Genomic DNA, 19269 nt, shown 5'->3' with positions numbered 1-19269 from the left:
ATCTTAGAAGGCATACAAATATGAAGACTTGTGGCGGCAGGAAGAAAGAACATGCCTTATGAGGGTGACCCTAGCACCATTAGCAACCTTTCTTTCAAATTTGCAATTTCTTTTGAATTTTGTCAATGATGCTTCAAGCAGCAGTGATCATCTAAAGAACTTGGAGAGAAATACCTAAAGCAGAGATAAATGCTTAGCATGTTGTATTAAAAATTGAGAAAAGTAATGTCTTACTTACTGCTATTGGCCTTTTGAAACATAAGAATTATTTTTATTGGTATGTTGGCACGTAACACACTGAGATGGCAGCCATACGGCCCATACCATCTCCCCTGACACGCTGAGATGCAACTGATACAATGAACAGAAAAAATAATGAACAAAGAAGAGATAAATGCTTAGCAGGTTGTATTAAAAATTGAGAAAACTAATGTCTTATTTGCTGCCATTGGCCTTTTGAAACATAAGAATTATTTTTATTGGTATGTTGGCACGTAACACACTGAGATGGCAGCCATACCATCCCCCCTGACACGCTGAGATGCAACTGGTACAATGAACAGAAAAAAATAATGAACAAAGAAGAGTGAGACGCTGCCAACAGTGGACAGCGTCTTCATATGTCGAGAGTAGTGGAGAGGACTGACCCCTCCCCCAGCTTTTCTGCCGTCGGCAGCAGACCAATCGTCTGTTGCTGATGGCAGCAGAGGCGAGGGAGGGGCCGATCCTCTCCAGAGCAAGGGGAGGGTTCGACCTTCTCCCCTGTCGATGGCAACAGAGAGACTTGGCCTCTTCCCCTGCTTTGCTGCCATTGGTATCCCCTGATGGCGCAACAGAGCAGAGGAGATGGCCAAGGGGGACTAGACCCTCCCTTGAGTTTCTCCAGCCTACAAAGAGAGAGAAAAAGGGAGAGAAAGATACCCCTGCATGATCGTTGTTGAGGGAGGCTGCATAAAGAGCAAATACATCTTTCCCTTCCGATCTCTTTATTTTCAAGGGGATTGGTTTCTCCTTTCCTTTCACTTTTCTTTCTTTTGCATCCAAACACCATTTTACTTTATCCTTTCATTTTCCTCCTTTTTAAGTTGCCATCCAAACAAAAGAGATTCTATCATTTTCATCCTTTTCCCTCCATCCAAATAGGGTGTTAGTTCTCTTGTTCATTTCCCCTTATTCGGCATTTCTTTCTCTTCTCCTGATTGTTGGTATTCTTCTTCTCCCTTCCTCCGTCACATTCCCCTTCTTCTGCTGATCTTCTATTTCTCCTAGTCTTCCCGCCCATCAACCTTTCCTGTACTGTTTCCCCAATTCCACATTTTTTCCCGCCACCATAACCTCTCCTTCTTCCTCACTTCCATCGCATCGAGCGCTGGTTCATTGCTCAACCCACCTCAACAATGGCACACAAAGGAGAGAGAGTCTGAGACAGAGAGAAAGAGCTGCACGATTTGGAGATGGAGGGAGATGCCTTACGTGCCAGACGATTTACGGTCGAACTGGCGGCTGCTCCGGGGAAGGCAATGGCGTCGCTGCTACTAAGGCGGATGCAAATGCACTGGTTCCTCTATCACGAGAGTGCAACTTCATGCCATATCCGTACCGTTTCGCTTATTCTACAGTGTTTCATCGGCGAATTAAACGGTCCCTAGCTAGAGAGAGAGAGAGAGATAGAGAGGGACCCTTGATTAGTTTTTTTTTTTTTTTTGGTTAGCAATTACGGAAGAGAATTATTGCCAAACAGCCAAATGCATATTCATTCAACATCTTGGGAAAAAGGTATGGAGGAAATGGGAAAAAGGACATTGTGGGGGCTCCTCCTTCCCGACAGTTGAGAGGAAAGTAAGAAAGATGGTGGGTCAAGTAGCACGTGATTGAGAAGAGCTCCGATTTTGCTGGTCGCAGGTCGGTCCCTTAGACCTTCTGTACGCCACTTAAAAAGAGAGTTAGTCCCCTCTTGCTCAACAAATCGATGTAAAAACATGGAGCTCAAGCTGAACATAGGCATGCTATTAGATGTGGACGCTATGATTTTTATAATTGCTAAAAGTGATTTGAACAGACGCAATCATGCAGGTTTTACATTCTGAATGAATTCAGACTCAAGTGCCAAATTACGTATCAAATACGCATTTGTTTATAAATTGTTTTGTTTTTTAAAATTTAGCCAATCTGTCTACTGGGGTCTAAACTCTTTGTAATTCAATAAAATCTAACATCCTTAATGTGGGCAGTGGTTGCCGAGGCAAAGCCCATCTGCCGGCCCTAGAGTTGGTCTCCTTCAAAAGACAAGGATCTCCTTGGGTATTCCCTGAAATCTCCGCTTTTCCGTCGGGAGAAGGAAGATGCACATGCTGCCCTTGGGGAAGGGTTGAAAAAGTCAACAGTCAACATCATTTGGTGTTTGTTTGTAATTGGTTTCACATTTTCTTTTTTATTATTCTGGCCCAACTTGCTTGCGAGAAAGTCCTGGCGGGGGCAACAGCTTCCCGGATAAAGAAATGACGTGCTGCACTGCTAAAAAAGAAGAAGAAAAAAAGGCCAAAAGATGTTCGGAGGTGGGAGGGCGGAAAGATGCGAAAGCGAAGTTGTCTTTTGCTCAAAAAATTCCTTCCCCAGAAGGAAAATTGGGCGAGAGAATTGAGAGCCTTAATTTTCTGGTTATAACATTAATCATTTATCTGTTCCAATGTCTTTCTTCCGTTCCAAAGACTGGGAAATGGGGATGGGACGGAACAGCAGCGGTTTGGATTGGATGTGAGCAAAAGACACGCGTACGTACGTACGTATGGATGGGCTTGAATAAGAGTGGGAAACGCGTTTCCCACAGGATTAAAAATCGAGAAACAGTCGAGGGGACGAGAGGGAGCGACGGGCACGAGTAGTGGTACCTTTCCGCTCACTCTCTTTATTTTCTTTTTTACTTCTTTTTGTCGTCTTGGTTTCGGAGGGGACCACAAGAAAGGAATAATATAATATGGGAAAGGAAGATGACATGGCAGGGAAGATGACGTGTGATGCATGGCAGGGAAAAAAGAAAGGGGTTGGTGGGCCAGCAGCTACCGCCTTCTTTACCGTCTCTCTCCAAAGAAGAAAGCCGATCCATTGATTGATTGATCGATTACTTTTATACGAAACGAACCTTTTTCGTTTCGCCTTTACTTCTTGCTTTACAAAATTATATTTCCTTTTCTGATCTTTGGCGGTATCTTTTCATTGGCCGCTGAACTCGTCTTGGGTCTTCCGTTTTCCATCTACGTTTTGAGAGTTTGGGTTTTAAGAATATGCGAGTCCAAAGCGCAGCTTCAAGCGTTCGCGTGCGTCCGTGTTGGTGTTTGACAGGGTGGCTGAGCTTGTTCTAACAAGACACAGACTGAGGAAGTAGCTACCCGTACTTCCAGTATGCCAATTAATCAACGACCCCCATAACTAGAAGTGTTGTTGGAGGAGAGCGAAGGATGTATTGATTCATCACTCGGCCCCAGGGAGCTTAGTTAACTGCTGAGCTTGATGGACAGGTAGAGGCAGAGGGACCTGTCATCAGGTGGGCGTTAGATTTCGCCACCTCCCTTTCGTGTACTAGTACAAGACCATCATTTGGAACGTCATCTTTATCTCACCATTGAAATCACATCTATATACATATATCGAGAGAGAGAGATGCCTTCCACGAAGGCGATGAGGGTGTGATGAATAGCAGAAGCATCTCTTCTTGCTTTGTTCGCCCTTCCCTTCCCTTCCGCTCTGGATAAAACAGATAACCTCGTTCCTCTTTACTTACACCTGCGTAGGTCCAACAAAAGGCTGTTTTGGAAGAGAGACGCGATTATATTAAATGAGGGAGGGTGTACACCAAGAAATATTTAATAATACACCCCATATGTAAGGGAGGAACTATTTCACAAAAAGTATGTGGTGGGGTGGCAAAGCTCTGCCTTTTCTTTTGCTTTTCTTTTTATTCCTTTTTTTTTTTTTTGCCTTTTTCCTTTTGCGTTTTCTTTTACGTGTTGAGATCTCCGAGTTTCCTTTGCTCGTTACGGATCGCATTCCTTTTTCTCAAGTACGGGAAAGAGAAAAAGAGAGAGAGAAGGGGAAAGAGCGTGGATTTTTTTTTTTTTTTTTTTTTGTGGCGGGGCCTTCTGCGTGGTGGAGGCTCAAAGAAAAGGTGAGCCTTCACCTGCGTTTGCTGACGTGGGAAATTTAATCCAGAGACATTAGAATGGGTGGCCCACGTTCGAAGCTGGGAGGAAGGAAGGGGGTTTGCTGACTGGGCTGCCACGCTGGACACACGCCCTTCAGTCAGCTGGTTAGCCAATGAAAAGGAGAGAGAGAGAGAGAGGCGTCGAACCGGAGTTGTTTGTGGTTCCCGCCCCGCCCCGCCCCGGGAGTTAACTTAACGCCGTTCACCTTTTGGCCTACCCTACCCAGCCCAGCCGAGTGGAGGTGCTCCCACCTCAACCGAGTCCTTCTTCCTTTTTGCCCCTTTTCATCCACTTTTGCTTCCTTTTACTCCTCCTTTTCTCCCTCCTCCCCACCCCCGTTCTTTTGTTTTTGTTTTTGTTTTTGTTTTTGATTCGTGGGAAGGAGAAGGTCGCCTTTTCAGTTCCGCCCTTTTGCCTTTTCTCTGTTTTCTGCTCGGCGCCAAAGAAGAGAGGAAGAAAAAGGAGGAGGAGGAGGAGGAGGCGCTAGAGAAGCAAGCACAGGGAAGACGAGAGGAGACGACGGCGAACGACATCGCCGGATATGCGCCCTGACGAGAAACGGCTGCAACGACGAACTACTCTGCACCTCCTCGTGCTGAGGCGTGATCCCCACCGTTGCCCAGCTTCGATCGACGCGTCAGAATTGGGGGAAGGATAAGGGGATATGTCTTCTGATAGCAGCAGGGATCCGGCCATCAAGCTTTTCGGAAAGACCATCCCGGTGCAGGAGGCCAAGGCAGCCGATTCCTTCACCGCCGACCACGCCTCCGACGTAGCTTCTCCCACGCCACCTCCATCCTCCCCACCCACACACGATGAGGTACTCTCTCTCTCTCTCTCTCTTGTTCTTTGTTTAATCTGGAGATAGACAGAGACTTGGTGGTATTCAGTGGAGCATCGGTAATCCTCATTCTGCTACACCTCTCTATGGTTTCTGCAGAGTTGGAAACCCTGAGAGAAGTTTCTCTGTTTGTGCCACAAAAAGAAAAGAGTGGTACGGTTGGTTGTCCAAACTGCGATGACCTAGATTCAATTTCATTCCTCTGTTTAGTCGTCCATTTCCCCCCCTTGTTTCCCTTAATTCGGATGACATACGAGTCCTATCTTTCACACCGATGTTTCAAGCATCTGGGTCTTGTCTTAGATACACATCGATCTGCCCTTTTTCTTGTTCTTGTGCGTGAAGTTAGATTTTTTTAGCCTTCGACCCCTTTGTCGTTGCCCCAGCTTCAGCCCATTGCTTTTCTCTTTTCCCCTCTCCAGAGAAAAGAGTTTATAATCTATTTCATCCATCTTTAGGTCCAAATTTCTTTTCTTCCTGATGACTCTTACGGTTTCATGTTAGGAGTTGGACTCTACCAGTATGGTTTGTTGTACCCCAATAGAATTATACAAAGATTTCTGCATCTGCATGTCGAGAATTTCACAGCACTGCTGTTACTGCATGAATCATATTCTTCTTGCATTTATACCATCACAGTTGGCTGCGCAAGAAGAATTGATATATTGTCTGGCTAAATGTCGGAGGATCCAGAGAGATATTTTGTGAAAGCAGATGGTGTAGATTGTGAGTAAACTGTTGGTCTCTGTGTGTGTGTGTATGCATCCGCGCATGCTGATCAATAATCTTTCATTCTGAACACTCGGATTTTTCTTCCAATTCTCAGGATGCTTGCAGAGAAGCTAAACTTGATGACCCAACAGTAGCTTGCCTGGAAGAAGCGTGTAAGCCTGGTGCCTCTTCCTCTTGTTTGAATGATCGCAGGGAAGAAGTGAGGGCGCCAAGTGATGCAAATCCTGAGTGTGATAAAGCATCTATCAATTTCAAGTCAGCAAAAGCAGCCGAGGAAGATCATAATGAAACTGAATCTGGAAACGAGAAAGCGTTGAAGAAACCAGACAAGGTTCTCCCTTGTCCACGCTGCAACAGTCTAGACACCAAGTTCTGTTATTACAACAATTACAATGTTAATCAACCGAGGCACTTCTGTAAGAATTGCCAAAGGTACTGGACAGCAGGTGGGACAATGAGAAATGTGCCTATTGGTGCTGGTAGGCGCAAGAATAAACACTCTGCATCACATTATCGGCATGTAATGTTGTCTGAAGGCATGGCCACTGCCAGGGTAGACACAGCAGCTGCCACTCATCCTCAAGTTATCTCTTGTGGTCTTTCACCACCAGCAAGGGCATTGAAGAGCAACGGCACTGTTCTTAAGTTTGGGTCTGAAGCACCACTTTGTGAATCCATGACAACAGTGCTAAACTTAGGGGAGCCGGCTATGACAGCTAAAAGGAATGTTGAGGTGCACTCTGCTGCATGTGGTGAAAATGTAGAGGAGTTATCATGCGGCTCGGTGACAGCTCCAACTAGCAAGGCAAACGAGTTGCAAGAGAGCATGCTTAATATGGAACAAGGGGGCAACTCAAGTGATTGTAAACGTCCGACTCCACTCATTCAATGCTTTGCTGGTGCTTCATGGCCATATCCTTGGAACCCCGGATGGAATGCCATTGCTCCTGTACAATCTGCGCATTGCACTTCAAAATTGTATTGTGGTCCAGAAAACAGCAGTCCTAGTTCAATTCAATGGCGCCCACCTCCGATAGTTGCTGCCCCTGCTTTCTGTGCACCTGCCGTTCCATTTCCATTTGTTCCAGCATCATATTGGGGCTGTATGCCTGGCTGGGCTGGTGGAGCATGGAGTATGCCATGGATGGGTTCTGCTCTTTGTTTATCAACTACTTCATCTACCAGTAACAGCAGCTGTTCAGAAAGTAGTTCTCCAACCCTAGGGAAGCATTCTAGGGATAGAAACCTGCAGACTGAAGACAAGCCGGAGAGGTGTCTATGGGTACCGAAGACGCTCAGAATTGATGATCCAGATGAGGCTGCTAAAAGCTCTATTTGGGCTACCCTAGGTATCAAACATGAATGCGGTGAAGGTGCTACAAAGGGTGGACTTGTGAAAGCGTTTCAACTCAAAACGGAAACCAAGGAGAACACCCCGGATGATTCACCAGTCTTGCACGCTAATCCTGCTGCATTATCCCGGTCACAAACATTTCAGGAGAGCACCTAATCCATTAGCATCTTCAGTTCTGTTTCATGAAAAAGATTGCTTCCATCCATAAAGGATTCTGCTGCTTCATGGATTTACCAGCGAATTTGTGATGCGCTCTCTCATCGGGATAGCAGTTTCTTGTCCGCCAGTGGAGGTGTGTGGTTTGGAACTTGATGGAGGTCTAGCACTGGAGGGTTTAAACGCACTATAGCTGCCAAGTGACCTGACAGGGCAGCTTTTAAAGTTGACCACCGAACGGTGGTGTTCTGTACATAGTAGAGGAGCATTCTGGCTGTGTGTGAGGGCTGGGCGGGTGAGAAGTTTTTTGCGGGAAAAAGAGAGCGATGCTATTGCTGTTAGCTCAAGTTCTGATAAAGGTGTTTTGCATGTAAATGGTCTGAAACCGTGTACTACTCTGACCGCTGATATCAGTAAGTGGGACACGCGACTTGATCTTTTGGTATCTTATGTATGTTGGTCTCCATAAAGGAATACTTGTTCCTAATTGTGTCTAGAACTTAATCACTGAAGAAATGTCTGTTTGCTTATCCCTCTTTGTTCGCTTCTTCTATGTTGGTAATTCTGTGGCATAGCCTTGCCCTCATTCCAGGCTATTTTAGATTCAGGTGCCAAAGCACAGGTATTACAACGTTGTTTTGTGTAGTGAAAGCAGTGATCCAACCCGTAGGGCCTGCATGGTCAACCTTTGGTTGGACTCTTGAAATCACGCTGACTTTCCTTCTCAGTTCTCCCTCTTTAGTACAGAACAAGGGCTCTGCGATTGGGAGTTCTGCTTAGAACCCCATTATTTTGAAGCGGAAGAAGAGGCTTGCCTTCTCAGAAAGGAGTGAAACCTGCAGACGTGCGTGAAGGTCACCCTGTGTCCTCTCTCTTTTTCGGTCGTTTGCTTTTTCTCCTTGCCAGTAAAGGATATGCTGGATGGTAGGCTTCCGATCTCTTTTGGCAAAAAATGGATACATGCAAAAAAAAAAAAAATAGCGAATGCATAGCATGCTGAAAAGAATAAAAATCCAGCAGCTAAAACATAGCTGCTACAGACTCACACAGCCACACAAAAACAGATCCCCAGTTAGAGAATCTACGGATCAAAAGAGAAAAAACCATACCCAAAACTACCTTGTCGCATAAGCCCCATACTGACCAGGTTTACCCCCAGTAACAGAAATATTACTCAAAGCCATCTCTACTCTCTCCTTTGATGCTTCAGTCCTCCTCCATTGCTCTGGCCACTCCCTCTACCATGTTATGAGGCCCCAGCAACCTCTTTTCCGGCTCTTATTGGATGCATAGATGAAGATCGGCGTGCCTTTGTCTCCAGGCAGAGACAGTCCCCATTCTGCCAAGCTTATTTCCTCATAGTCATGTCAATCCCATTCTCAGCGACCATTAAAGATTTTTCTCAGGTTTCAGAAACGCAAAAACCACTCTTGTTCTTCACCATTCTGTCTGCAATGTGAATTAAGTGAATGGGAGATCTTTCATTTTCTTGCTCTTCACAAACCATACCTGTGTGTTCCCACATTCTGACCAGACCAGTGTGCCTTCTCCCATTTAAGCAAGAGCTATCTAAGCACCTACCCTAATCACCTTACAAAATTGATTGGCTGGAAAGGAGTTCTTCCATGCCTCCTCGCCATCCAATTCCACACATTCATTGCTGCTTTCTATTTGACTATAATACACAAAATTGGACTCCTGCGCTTATCCATATACAAAAGCCAATTAGCTTGAGCAGTCTGGCTGCTCCAGTTACCTTATTGCAGCAGTGAGTCTCTCCTTTGCTTCGAGTAGCTCTCCAGATCTCACCTGCATTCAGTTTTTTAATATCTATGCCATGTTTAGGAATCTTGGCAAAACCACTGAAAAGTCACAAAAAGAGAAAAGTTCTCTTTTCTGAAAAACTTTTGTTTTTTGTAATCACTTTCCCAGTAAAGCATCTTCTGCCGGATTATTCCAACGAAAGATGTAGTTCCACATCTAGACCGTCGAAATTAAAAGTGCGTAATTTGTCAATTGAATCGATGAGATTCATCACTGATTGACATTAATTTCATCCAAAGCAACCATCCCTTCTTCAGGGCATTTTGTTCCTTTCAATCAGATGGCTGCCCATTTTTTCTTTTAGTTGAGGAGGCCTCTCCGTTTGTCGCCTGCTTCAGACACACGCATTGCTCAAGGTCAGTTCTTGAGTTCCGAATTCCAAGGACGCGTTTGTTTATTTTTGGACGGAATGTCTTAGGACACAACATTTAATGCCGTCTCAATTTAAACAGGAGGAAAATAAATACACTTACCGCTAGTTTCATCTTATGGCAGTATGAAGACCTCCGCGAAATGCTCAAACGACTGAGATCTGGCGTGCGTTTATGCATGCTGGAGAAAGTGAAAGCGAAAGACGATCAGGTAATTCACCTTCTTGGAGTCTGACTAATCATGCCTTGCATTCTATGGGTGAATGAAACATCTTGAGTATATGAGATTTGAGAACATCAGTTATAACCTTTTACATTATTAAAACCTACTATTATAAAGAAGTTATAAATATCAGTTTTTTTTTTTAAATTTTATAATTTGGTACGTCCCGTTCTGATTTTGGCCTTGAAGAAAAGACGATCCAAAGAGCACTTGTCCTGAAAAGCAATCTACATCCTAGAAAATTCATGAACTTCAACTTTTCATGGCTTACCTTGAATTGCGAAAAGAAAGACCAATGCTAAGAGCCTAGGAGGGATCGACCCAAAAGTCAATTGGAGCAAACTTGCTACTATGAGCAGGTGAGAAAGAACCTGGGTTGGAAAACCGACACTATATGCTGTTGGCCGAGGGCAATGAGAAGAGATCCCCAAATCTTCCCCTGATGTTGGAGCGATGGCAATGGTATTGTGTTGGGCCAACAACAACGGGTGTTGGGCTAAGTGTTCCGCTTCGCATTTAGTTGACCGCAACCATGAAGCAAAGGGAAGGGCAGAGAAGAGGGACAGGGAGTAAGGAAGGAAAAGAACAAGGCAATCTCTGAAAAATACTCCATATGCACTAGAAAAGAAGGATGTCCAGCTTCATATATATATATATATACTAGACACACAGCGAGAGGTCAGATGCCGTCAGATGGCAAAAATAATTTTTTTTTTTCATTAAAAGGACATTCACTACAAAATCATTAGAAGACAGTTTATGGTGTGCTTTTAGCAATGGTTTTTAGTACTTTAATTTGGGTGACTAATTTAAATTTTTAACCATTCGGCATCCAAATTGAATCCTCAATTCAAATTTACTGGATGTTGCCGAATGATTAAAACTTAAAATCTTTTGCTAAAAAACAATATCAACTGGTTTATGGTGCAATAATGGTTTCATGGTACCTTTAGCAATGGTTTATAGTGCTTTGGACAATAGTTTTTTCACTTTTAGCCATCCGGCAATATCTCATATACACAAATGTGAATCCTCCATATATATATATATATATATATATATATATCCAGCTGCCGAATGTTGCCATGGTTGAAATTTTAAAATGCAGTGCTAAAAACCTTTAGCCACAGAGCATTAGCGATGGTTTATGATATAGAAATGTTTTGTGATATTTTTAGCGACAGTCTCATTGCACTTTTAATGGTCGATTACATGTGTTTTCAGGTACCCTAAGAACTATTTCTCTTGTGCTGAGACAGCACATTTGAGATCTTTCTATACATGAGCAACCGAACCACCTCTCTAAAATGTGCATTATCATCCTGAGCAAGTTAATCTTAATTTACCACTGTAAGCACATAGGTTTTCTTTTCATGACATATTAATGAGTAATGTTGTTTATCCCGTAAATCTTACGTCATGCTTCTAAAAGCATCAATGATGTTTCAGCAGTCTCACATACATGATTAGTACTTTCTTATCATGCTTTGGATTACTTGCTCAAAGTATTCTTTTATCAAAGCTGTTGCTTTTGCTTAAATTCCTGGAAGGATACAGGCTACTTTTGCTTAAATTCCTGAGCATATCATACTTCGACTGTGATAGTTCTGTAGGCATTGTGATGCGCCTTTGCAGGATTGCTAAACCTGCAAATGTCCTTTGCAGCCTACAAATGTTATAGTCTCATATAATATAGCTTGTCCCTGGCTACTTTAGAGTCTTAGACACTGCCTTCCTTTCTTCATGCCTAACCAACGCATCTACATGATGAAGAATCTATAACGAGTGACTTCATGATAAGGAATCTGTAATGAGTTATCCACTTTGTATTAACGAACTATTGTTTTATACAGAACTATGCTCATATGTGCATATGCAGTAACTTTTACTTGAAATGATTGTGGCAAATGTTCTGTTTGCAAGTAGAAAGGATCCTGGTTACAAAAAGATGAATGTACATAACCTAGGAGACCTTAAGTATTGCATCTGGATTTCAAATCTCTCTCTCTCTCTCTCTCTCTGTGTGTGTGTGTGTTTCTTCTACGTATAGAATAATTGATCAGCCCATGTTCTTGGTTTCAGTGTTGCGGACCATTCTAATCGCTTATAAACATCATCATGCTGATAATCATGATCATAATGTTCATTCTTTTCTTTCCATGCTTTAAAATCCCTAATCCAATTTTAGGAACAAGTTCAATCTCCTTAATTTTTTAGACACTTGATATTGACATGTATTCAATTTGAACAAACAAGTGAACACTTGCATGGTTAGTTAATGTCTACATGCACGAGCACTTGCTGTATATGCAATTGCATTCATGCCAAATATTCACTTTGAGTTGAGGCCCAAGGGAGGATGCCATCATGGGGCCTATACAGGAAGCATAAGCTGTAAGCGAATATATGAGCAGTTGCATGTTTTTTTTCCTTTTTGTGCATGCTATGGGTGGTTAATAATTTGTTAGACTTACAAAAGTCATTCTCTGTTATAATTTTTATTTGTAACCACTTCTTGCTCACACTATTTTTCTATTAGTTGTGGCAAGTATAGACTGATCTAAGCATCTCGATTTGTTTTTGTCTCTAAACAGAATGCTGCCATAGATAGTGTGCTGAAATACAGTTGGTTGATTTGCAATCGTGCAACATGTGACCGTTTGATCTTCCAGAGGTGTTTCTTATGCAGTGAGTATTCCATGTATGTGTAAAAATTGATAATATATGGACTTTGCTGTTTTACTTGATTAATTGACGTTATTTTCACCTATTGGTGTTTCATAGTTGGTTAATTTGCAATCATGTAACATGTGGCTATTTGATATTCCAGAGGTTTTTTTATGCAGTGAGTTTGTCATGCAGTTGAATGTGTCCCAAATCAAAGTTTTATAGCCCTAGAGTGATTTGGTATATGAAGGTTGCATCAGGATTATTTGGTAATTTGCTGCCTGTGGGAAACTTTTGAAAGAACTAATTATTCATGAGATTAGGACATGAAGTTCTACACTATGGGGGACCAGAAGGAGGTCATTGATTAGGGTGAGTTGCCAAGATTGGGCGATTAGTACCAACTACCAATTCTATTCAGCATTTATGTGGCCTCAAACTAGACGATTGCATGTGGTAAAGTACATCAAAGTCGTAGCAGCCAAATATGCCACATTTAACTCTCTCTCTCTCGTCCAGATCTCAAGGGTCAGCAGTTACAACCAAGAGCTGGAAAAGTGAGACTGAATCACCAGTTAGTTATTGAATCCCTTGAATTTTTTCAAGCGATATTTTATCCTGTTTTTCCCTTCTATGCAATACAAAGAATTCTAACTGTCAGGAATTGTTGCTTGACACACGATACTTTGAGTAGCAACCTGGTTCCAACATGGATTCATACAGTCACCTCCAAAATTGTTGAGACACGTGAGAGAGAGAGAGAGAGTATATTTTGCCTAAAAATATCATATGTTGACAACGTGCAAAGATCTTCCTTATACTAAAATGTGAGTATGACATGCTATATATCACAACATTTTTGCTACTTTTTTCTAACATATATAAATTCTTGTAGATTCTGGTATACTTTTGTGTCAGTGGATGTCATATTACTTGGTTTTCAACAGCTTTTTGATTGGATGCGGAAGTGTGACAATGTAAATGTTGCATCCCATGGTACAGTCCTCAAATTCATGGGAGAAAACCATAATCTTGTGAAAGCGTTGCAAGTATACAATGACAAGGGAGATGAATCCACAGGATACAATGCTGAAAGTATGCATTGCGCTTCTTGGTTGTCTTGTTAGGCATGGCAAGCTTAACACCAGAATAAACTTGTTATGAAGAAGGGTGGTCTTAGTCTAGATATCAAGACACATAATCCTGTATGTCTGGTGTCTCATTCCCATTTTGACCAGAATTGGTTGACCAATTTGCTGTTCCATTTACCATATGGACAATGTCCCTGGAATAATGGAATAGCTTTTATCTACTTGTCTAGTATGTTCTGCTTATGTAGTTACAGCTAGCTGGTCAGATCTGCTTTTTTTGTTCATTATCAACTGCTTGCAGGTTGCAAAAAAACTAAGGATAGGCACTCCAAGTCTTCAAAGAACTTATTTGTAATGGTCTTTACATAGACAGGGTCATCTATGGGACTATTTTAGCAGTTTGTGCATCAAATGATAACTGAAAGTTGTTCACCAAATTGATTTCACTACAGCTCGGTTCTTAATGTCCATACAGTGGACAGAGTCTTTGTTCAAGCAAAAAAGCTTGTCAAAGATATGACTCACACTAAGTTCTTTGGTTAATGCAAATACAATGCAGATACCATTTTTCATTTTGGTGGATGGAAAAGCAAAGGGGCAAACGGATGAAGCCAAGACCATTTTTTAAGACATGAAAATGAAGGGTATGAAATCAAGGCCATTTTTTAAGACATGAAAATGAAGGGTATGAAATCTGGTTAATGTTCTAGTAGTTGCATTTTGAGATTTCATCAAATTCTTAGGGTCTCCAACAAATTCGTTCAAATGTTTAAAGGTTCAAATGTTATAATATTGAATGAGATTTTGCATATGATCAATGTTATTTGAGTGTGGCCATCAGTTCAATTTATAGCATGCAATTCTAAGGTTCAGCCTACGTCCTACAGGAGTTATGTGCTCTTATGATATGTCTAGGACAAAATGGTGCCACATCGGAAGCATTTTCTGTTTTTAACAATATGTTATAACTGAAACATATCAAATTAATGATATGCACACATCATTTAGAGATTGGAGCAAAGGCATTTGTTTTGTTAAGGGTTTTAACTTTTAATGCTGAAAGATACTGCACAGTATACTCTCTCTCTCTCTCTTTCTCTCTCTCTCTCTCTCTCTCTCTCTCTCTCTAGGAAGATAACAATTTATGGGTACTTTCTGTGTTCTTATGAATTGGAAACACAAGATCCGTTTTTGTTTCTCTTCACCATGCATCTAATAATGCATGACTAGTTGAATTTCATTGTTTGCTTCTCATTTTGCTGTCTTTGTACCATTGCAATACATGTGACACAGGAATGGGTTTACCTACAAAACATGTTGACACAAGGATGGGTTTTAAGTGCCGTACCTCAATTCGCCATAACAAAATGTGAAATTATGACACTAGTGTGCTTTCGCCAATATTTGATACCATACAGAGGGTACGATCACAGTAATCATAGAATTGAATATCTGATTTAATTTTTTAGTTTGGAAGATTTATTTATTGTCAATATGAAAAATCAACTGTATAAAGTAGTTGTTTCATTCAGATTTTTTTTCACACACCATTATTTTGATGTATCGATGGCTAGTCAAAACTGTTATCATTGTCTTAGCCATTTTCTTTCTGAAGTCATCCATGCTTGCAAACTTTTGTCTCTTTCCTGGATGACTTGTGTTTTTACATATTACCTTTAGTTGATTAGGGATAAATTCTGACAACGTCTATGGCAATGAAATAGCATAAAACATTCTCCAACGCTAAAACATCTTGGAAATCCGCATATATTGCATTTTGTTTGAGCACATCTGTAACACGGGTTTCAGTACTATTGAAATACACAGGTAAAGGTGCCCACTATGCTGCAGAAAGACTTAAAAAACAATAATTTGTAACGCAAAATATGATGTAGAGTAATCATCAACATTGCTTCGAGTATACATAACCAATTGACATGTAATGTCAAGTTACAAAGATGTTCCTACTCATGCAGTCATACTTGAAGATGGTCGACACTTGATTGACAGAAATTGATGAAATGCCATCATGAGGCATTAAACAAGCACAGATCTAAGGCAACCTTCTAATGCATTATTGATTTCTCAAAGGGCCAAGGTGCCAACCTGTGTTTAATAACTTAATATATTCATCCACCTTGATTTCCTGCCAAAAGATAAAATTTTCTTTAGCTCATTTCTGGCATGACTTTTCCATTTTCTGCTCAATGAGTAACATCAACCACAAAAATTAAAACAGGCATGCACCTTCTTCATGTACTTGTTTACAAGCAATGGTACTTGAAAAGTCATTTTGGTAGGATTTCAAAATGAAGATTCTAAAGTCTAAGCTTACTGGAAGTCAGATAAATTATCATTATTTACATACTTAGCTGTTCCAATACCTTCCTTTCATCACCAAATACTCAAGGCCCTTGTAGAGATGCAATATGAGGTAATGACAAATAGTCCTGATTAATTTTTTGCTTTTCCACAAAAGATTTGGATAATGGAAAATAATAAGACTTCAAAGTTCAAACAATACTCAAAGGTGTCCAAAGGCCCCAGGCTGAAAAGAGAAATAGAGAAATAACTCACGACTCAAACAAGACTTCACACCCTGTATTGGGGTCATGCTTTATTCTGGATAACAATTTAGTGCATTGTGACAAACATAAAGGAACTAATGGTAAGGGTTCTTTTCTCTGGATGTTGCCCAAATGAAAACATAAGAAACACTTTCTGCACATTTTACTGTCAACCATAGCAAACATATAGACCACCTACTCTATATTGCCAACTGAAAGATCATTTCAACTGAAAGATCATCTCAGCAAGTTCCTGCAAAGCCAGCAACGGAAGATTTCCAGTAAGTTCTATAATAAGAGAAAATGATAAGAAGTGATGTGCGTATCTTTTAAATAAAAAGGTGAACACTAGTAATGGCCAGGATATGCGGGTCTTCAACACTAGGATGGGCAGGTATCAAAAGGCTGCCCAAAGTGGAATAGCTCCCAAAAGCCAACAGTTGTCTGACGTTTGTGCTAATGATATAGTAAGACCATTTTCTGCTCAAGGTTTCAGGCTATCTCCCAGGGCCACCTCCCCCCACCCTCCTCCCAAACAGTTACAGTTCCAGCATTTTAGAAGCGAATTCATGAACTGAAGTTGTGGAGTATAGAAAATTATTTGCAAACGTAAACCTCAATCAGAGCTCCCAGTTCTGCATTAAAACTTGAATATTGCTTCTCCACTAGCTCAGCCAATGGTCCACCCTTCAGAAATATATATATATATATATATATATATATATATATATATATATAGTAAATCATTTTTTATTTGGACGTCGTGTGAAAGGGCGCCATTTAATTCAACCAAATACATATGAGATGCAGCAGATACCCAACTGTATTGCTATCCGTCTCGTTGGAAAATAATTAAACCATTACGATTATGGCACACGTCCAGATCCGGCCTACCAACTTGAACCCACTTTTCCCATTCTACGAAACGGTAAAGCCATGCTCTCGAACCTCCAAGAGGGCAAAACTAGTTACAAGTAGGCTGGATTTATTAAATCTCCGACCTGATTCAGCAAACTGGATGAAATCATTCAAAAAGATGATAATTAAATTGCAATTATAAAAGCAAATTGTTTTTCCCAAAGTTGAGGGGTTTCGTTTGACAAACTCATTTGCGAGGGGTCAGGAACAGGTATGCCATATTGACCGTTCACCTTGTTATCAGTGTACTTTGATTACTGCCCTGACTTGGCAGTGGCCCAGCGGCAGACAAAGAAACGTTTCGCAAGTGATACACGAGGTGGGGGCCATCGGGGGCGGCTCCCAAGCGTGCATGTTGAGCGCATCGGCGAGCCCAAGCGAGCAAGGGAAGTCGGGTCAAAGAAGAGCTCCAGCTCCACGCATCAAAAAAGGAGAGCCACCATCCTTACCATTCACAGAGAGAGAACGCCCTTGTTCCGTTTCCCTTCTCCTTTGATTCAACAATGTCGGCGAAGGGTGGGGGAAAAGGCACTTTCTTGTGTCTTCGTGTTCCCTTGCTTACTGAAAGCGACAGCAATGCTTTTCTCCTCCTCCCAATCAATAACGAAGCGAGTGCGTGGATTAGTGGGGATCCTGCTCCCAACGTCTCTTTCATCCCACATCTTTCACGTTTTCCGACAATTTTGACTGCCCCTGGACGATACGAAACTTCGTCGGCCGGCACATTCTTGTCATTGAGAGCAGAAGGTCCACACTAATCCTCTTCCCCTCGTGCTATGATGGTGTTCGGTGCTTGAGCTCAAAATTTCACCTCTCTCTCTCTCTCTCTCTCTCTTTGTCTTTCCTTGACAAGGAGCACTTTGACTGCGGTTGAAAATGATATGAGTGTAAGCTGGCCGAGAAAGCATTCGCCGCAATCCTTCCTTTCTAATAGGTTCAAGAAATGGTGGCAGCCTGCACCGGCCTGCATTGTATAGGCCCCTAAAGCAAGTGAAGAGCCAAAGGGATGAAGATGATAACCGATAAGTAGACAACACGAAACAACTCTGTAAATTCTACAACGTGGAGAGAGGAGAGACTTATTTCAGCTTCAGCTGCAACCGAGTCGTCAGAGGCGCACAAGCTACAGCCCCACAAAGATTAAAGATTCCTATTGACTTAGATTAGGGGGTTTCGCAGGAACAGGCGGTGCGTGGCCCAAATCGCGTTGAGTCAGGTTCGACCTGTGGACCTGAGGTCTGTGGAGATATCTTTTGAACGTAGATGCGGCGACGGACATAAACGCGGAGTCGGTCAGCAGTTACGGCGGCCGTCCCTCCCCTCGCCCTCTCATCTCAGCCATTGCTTTCTCATCTGACATCTCTTCTTCCGGCTTGACACCCTTGCACGCGTGCATACTATCAAAGTCGCTCTGTTGTCAATTGTCACATAAAATCCTCCATTTTACATGTTGTGCAGCGGATATGGACCAGACTCATCTACCTTTGACTGAAACCCGATTGTATTTTACAATTTGCGTAACCGCGCTCGGTGTTATTTTCAGACTTCAATTTTAGCTAGTGGTCTCACATTTGTCGCATCCTTGTTTCAGCCAAGTAGGTGATCATTCATGAAACTTTCATACAAGAACTACGCCCCATTTTTCATTAGACTTGTCAAACAGTTTTTTTTTTTTTATTGCTGAATAAGTAAATCCGACGGTCAAACGGCTTTGATATGAACAAGCGAAATAAAAGTGGGTGGGGTGGTGAGTCCGGGAGAAGAACAGTCGATGCCAGTTCTTCTTCACCATAAATTGTACGCAGCGAGAGTCGAGTCACACAGTCGAGTCACGGTCTTTAAGCTGGTTACGTGCAGTGGAGGTGCACAATAACCAAAAAGGTTTTTAATAAAATTGAAAATGATTAAAATATATAGACATCTTTATAAAAAATTCTATAATATCCCTGTCACGGGCCAACTTTTTCAAGCCTTATTCGGCCCGCGCAGCACCGAAGGTCTCTCCAAAGCTTTCGGCCAGCCCGACTCTCTCTTGAGTTAGCGGAAGCGTTCATCTATCTTCTAGAACTGTAGACTAGACGAGGAGTGCTATGCACTCGACACACCATCACTCAAGTTTATCTCCTTGTAAGCTATCGGTAAGCCGTGGCCATGAGGCCTGATCAGAACTTCGTCGTTCCTCTAAGTGTCTATCTACTTTCATACAAAATCTGAGTAGGGGTAAACTTCCCTTATGAAGAAGTTCCCAGTCGAAGCCAGTTGACGGCTATATGTCATTAAGTAAGGCGGCCGACCATCGCCCTACTCGACGATGAACATTCACTTT

At 42.0% G+C, this 19269-nt stretch overlaps 2 protein-coding genes and 1 long non-coding RNA gene across 4 annotated transcripts; 2 read left to right on the top strand and 1 right to left on the bottom strand.

Moving 5' to 3' along the window:
- The first annotated feature begins 4460 nt into the window (after positions 1-4460).
- Positions 4461-7812, top strand: LOC116266990 (cyclic dof factor 2-like). The gene is made up of 2 exons (XM_031648537.1): positions 4461-5019; positions 5867-7812. The coding sequence occupies exons 1-2, from the start codon at positions 4864-4866 to the stop codon at positions 7280-7282; spliced, it is 1572 nt and encodes a 523-aa protein (XP_031504397.1). The 5' UTR covers positions 4461-4863; the 3' UTR covers positions 7283-7812.
- A 1504-nt stretch (positions 7813-9316) lies between these two features.
- LOC126409244 (uncharacterized) lies at positions 9317-10300 on the bottom strand. Its single transcript, XR_007572101.1, has 3 exons — positions 9972-10300; positions 9580-9658; positions 9317-9435 (listed from the first exon to the last, which is right to left on the bottom strand). It is a non-coding gene; the product is annotated as an uncharacterized LOC126409244 (long non-coding RNA).
- On the top strand, positions 9345-14173 carry LOC126409242 (uncharacterized). Of its 2 annotated transcripts, XR_007572097.1 has the most exons (5): positions 9345-9462; positions 9602-9688; positions 10925-11050; positions 12295-12401; positions 13315-14173. XR_007572097.1 is itself a non-coding variant. In XM_050075275.1 (4 exons), exons 2-4 carry the CDS (start codon positions 9620-9622, stop codon positions 13492-13494), a joined length of 408 nt encoding a protein of 135 aa, XP_049931232.1. In that variant the 5' UTR covers positions 9345-9462; positions 9602-9619; the 3' UTR covers positions 13495-14173. The 2 variants fall into 2 exon arrangements, 1 of the variants encoding a protein (XP_049931232.1); XM_050075275.1 differs by lacking the exon at positions 10925-11050 and having other exon boundaries at positions 13263-14173.
- The last annotated feature ends 5096 nt before the right edge of the window (positions 14174-19269 follow it).

The sequence above is a fragment of the Nymphaea colorata genome, chromosome 1, assembly GCF_008831285.2.
Source record: "Nymphaea colorata isolate Beijing-Zhang1983 chromosome 1, ASM883128v2, whole genome shotgun sequence".
NCBI classification, from domain to species: Eukaryota; Viridiplantae; Streptophyta; class Magnoliopsida; order Nymphaeales; family Nymphaeaceae; genus Nymphaea; species Nymphaea colorata.
This window is presented reverse-complemented; position numbering and strand designations above follow the sequence as displayed.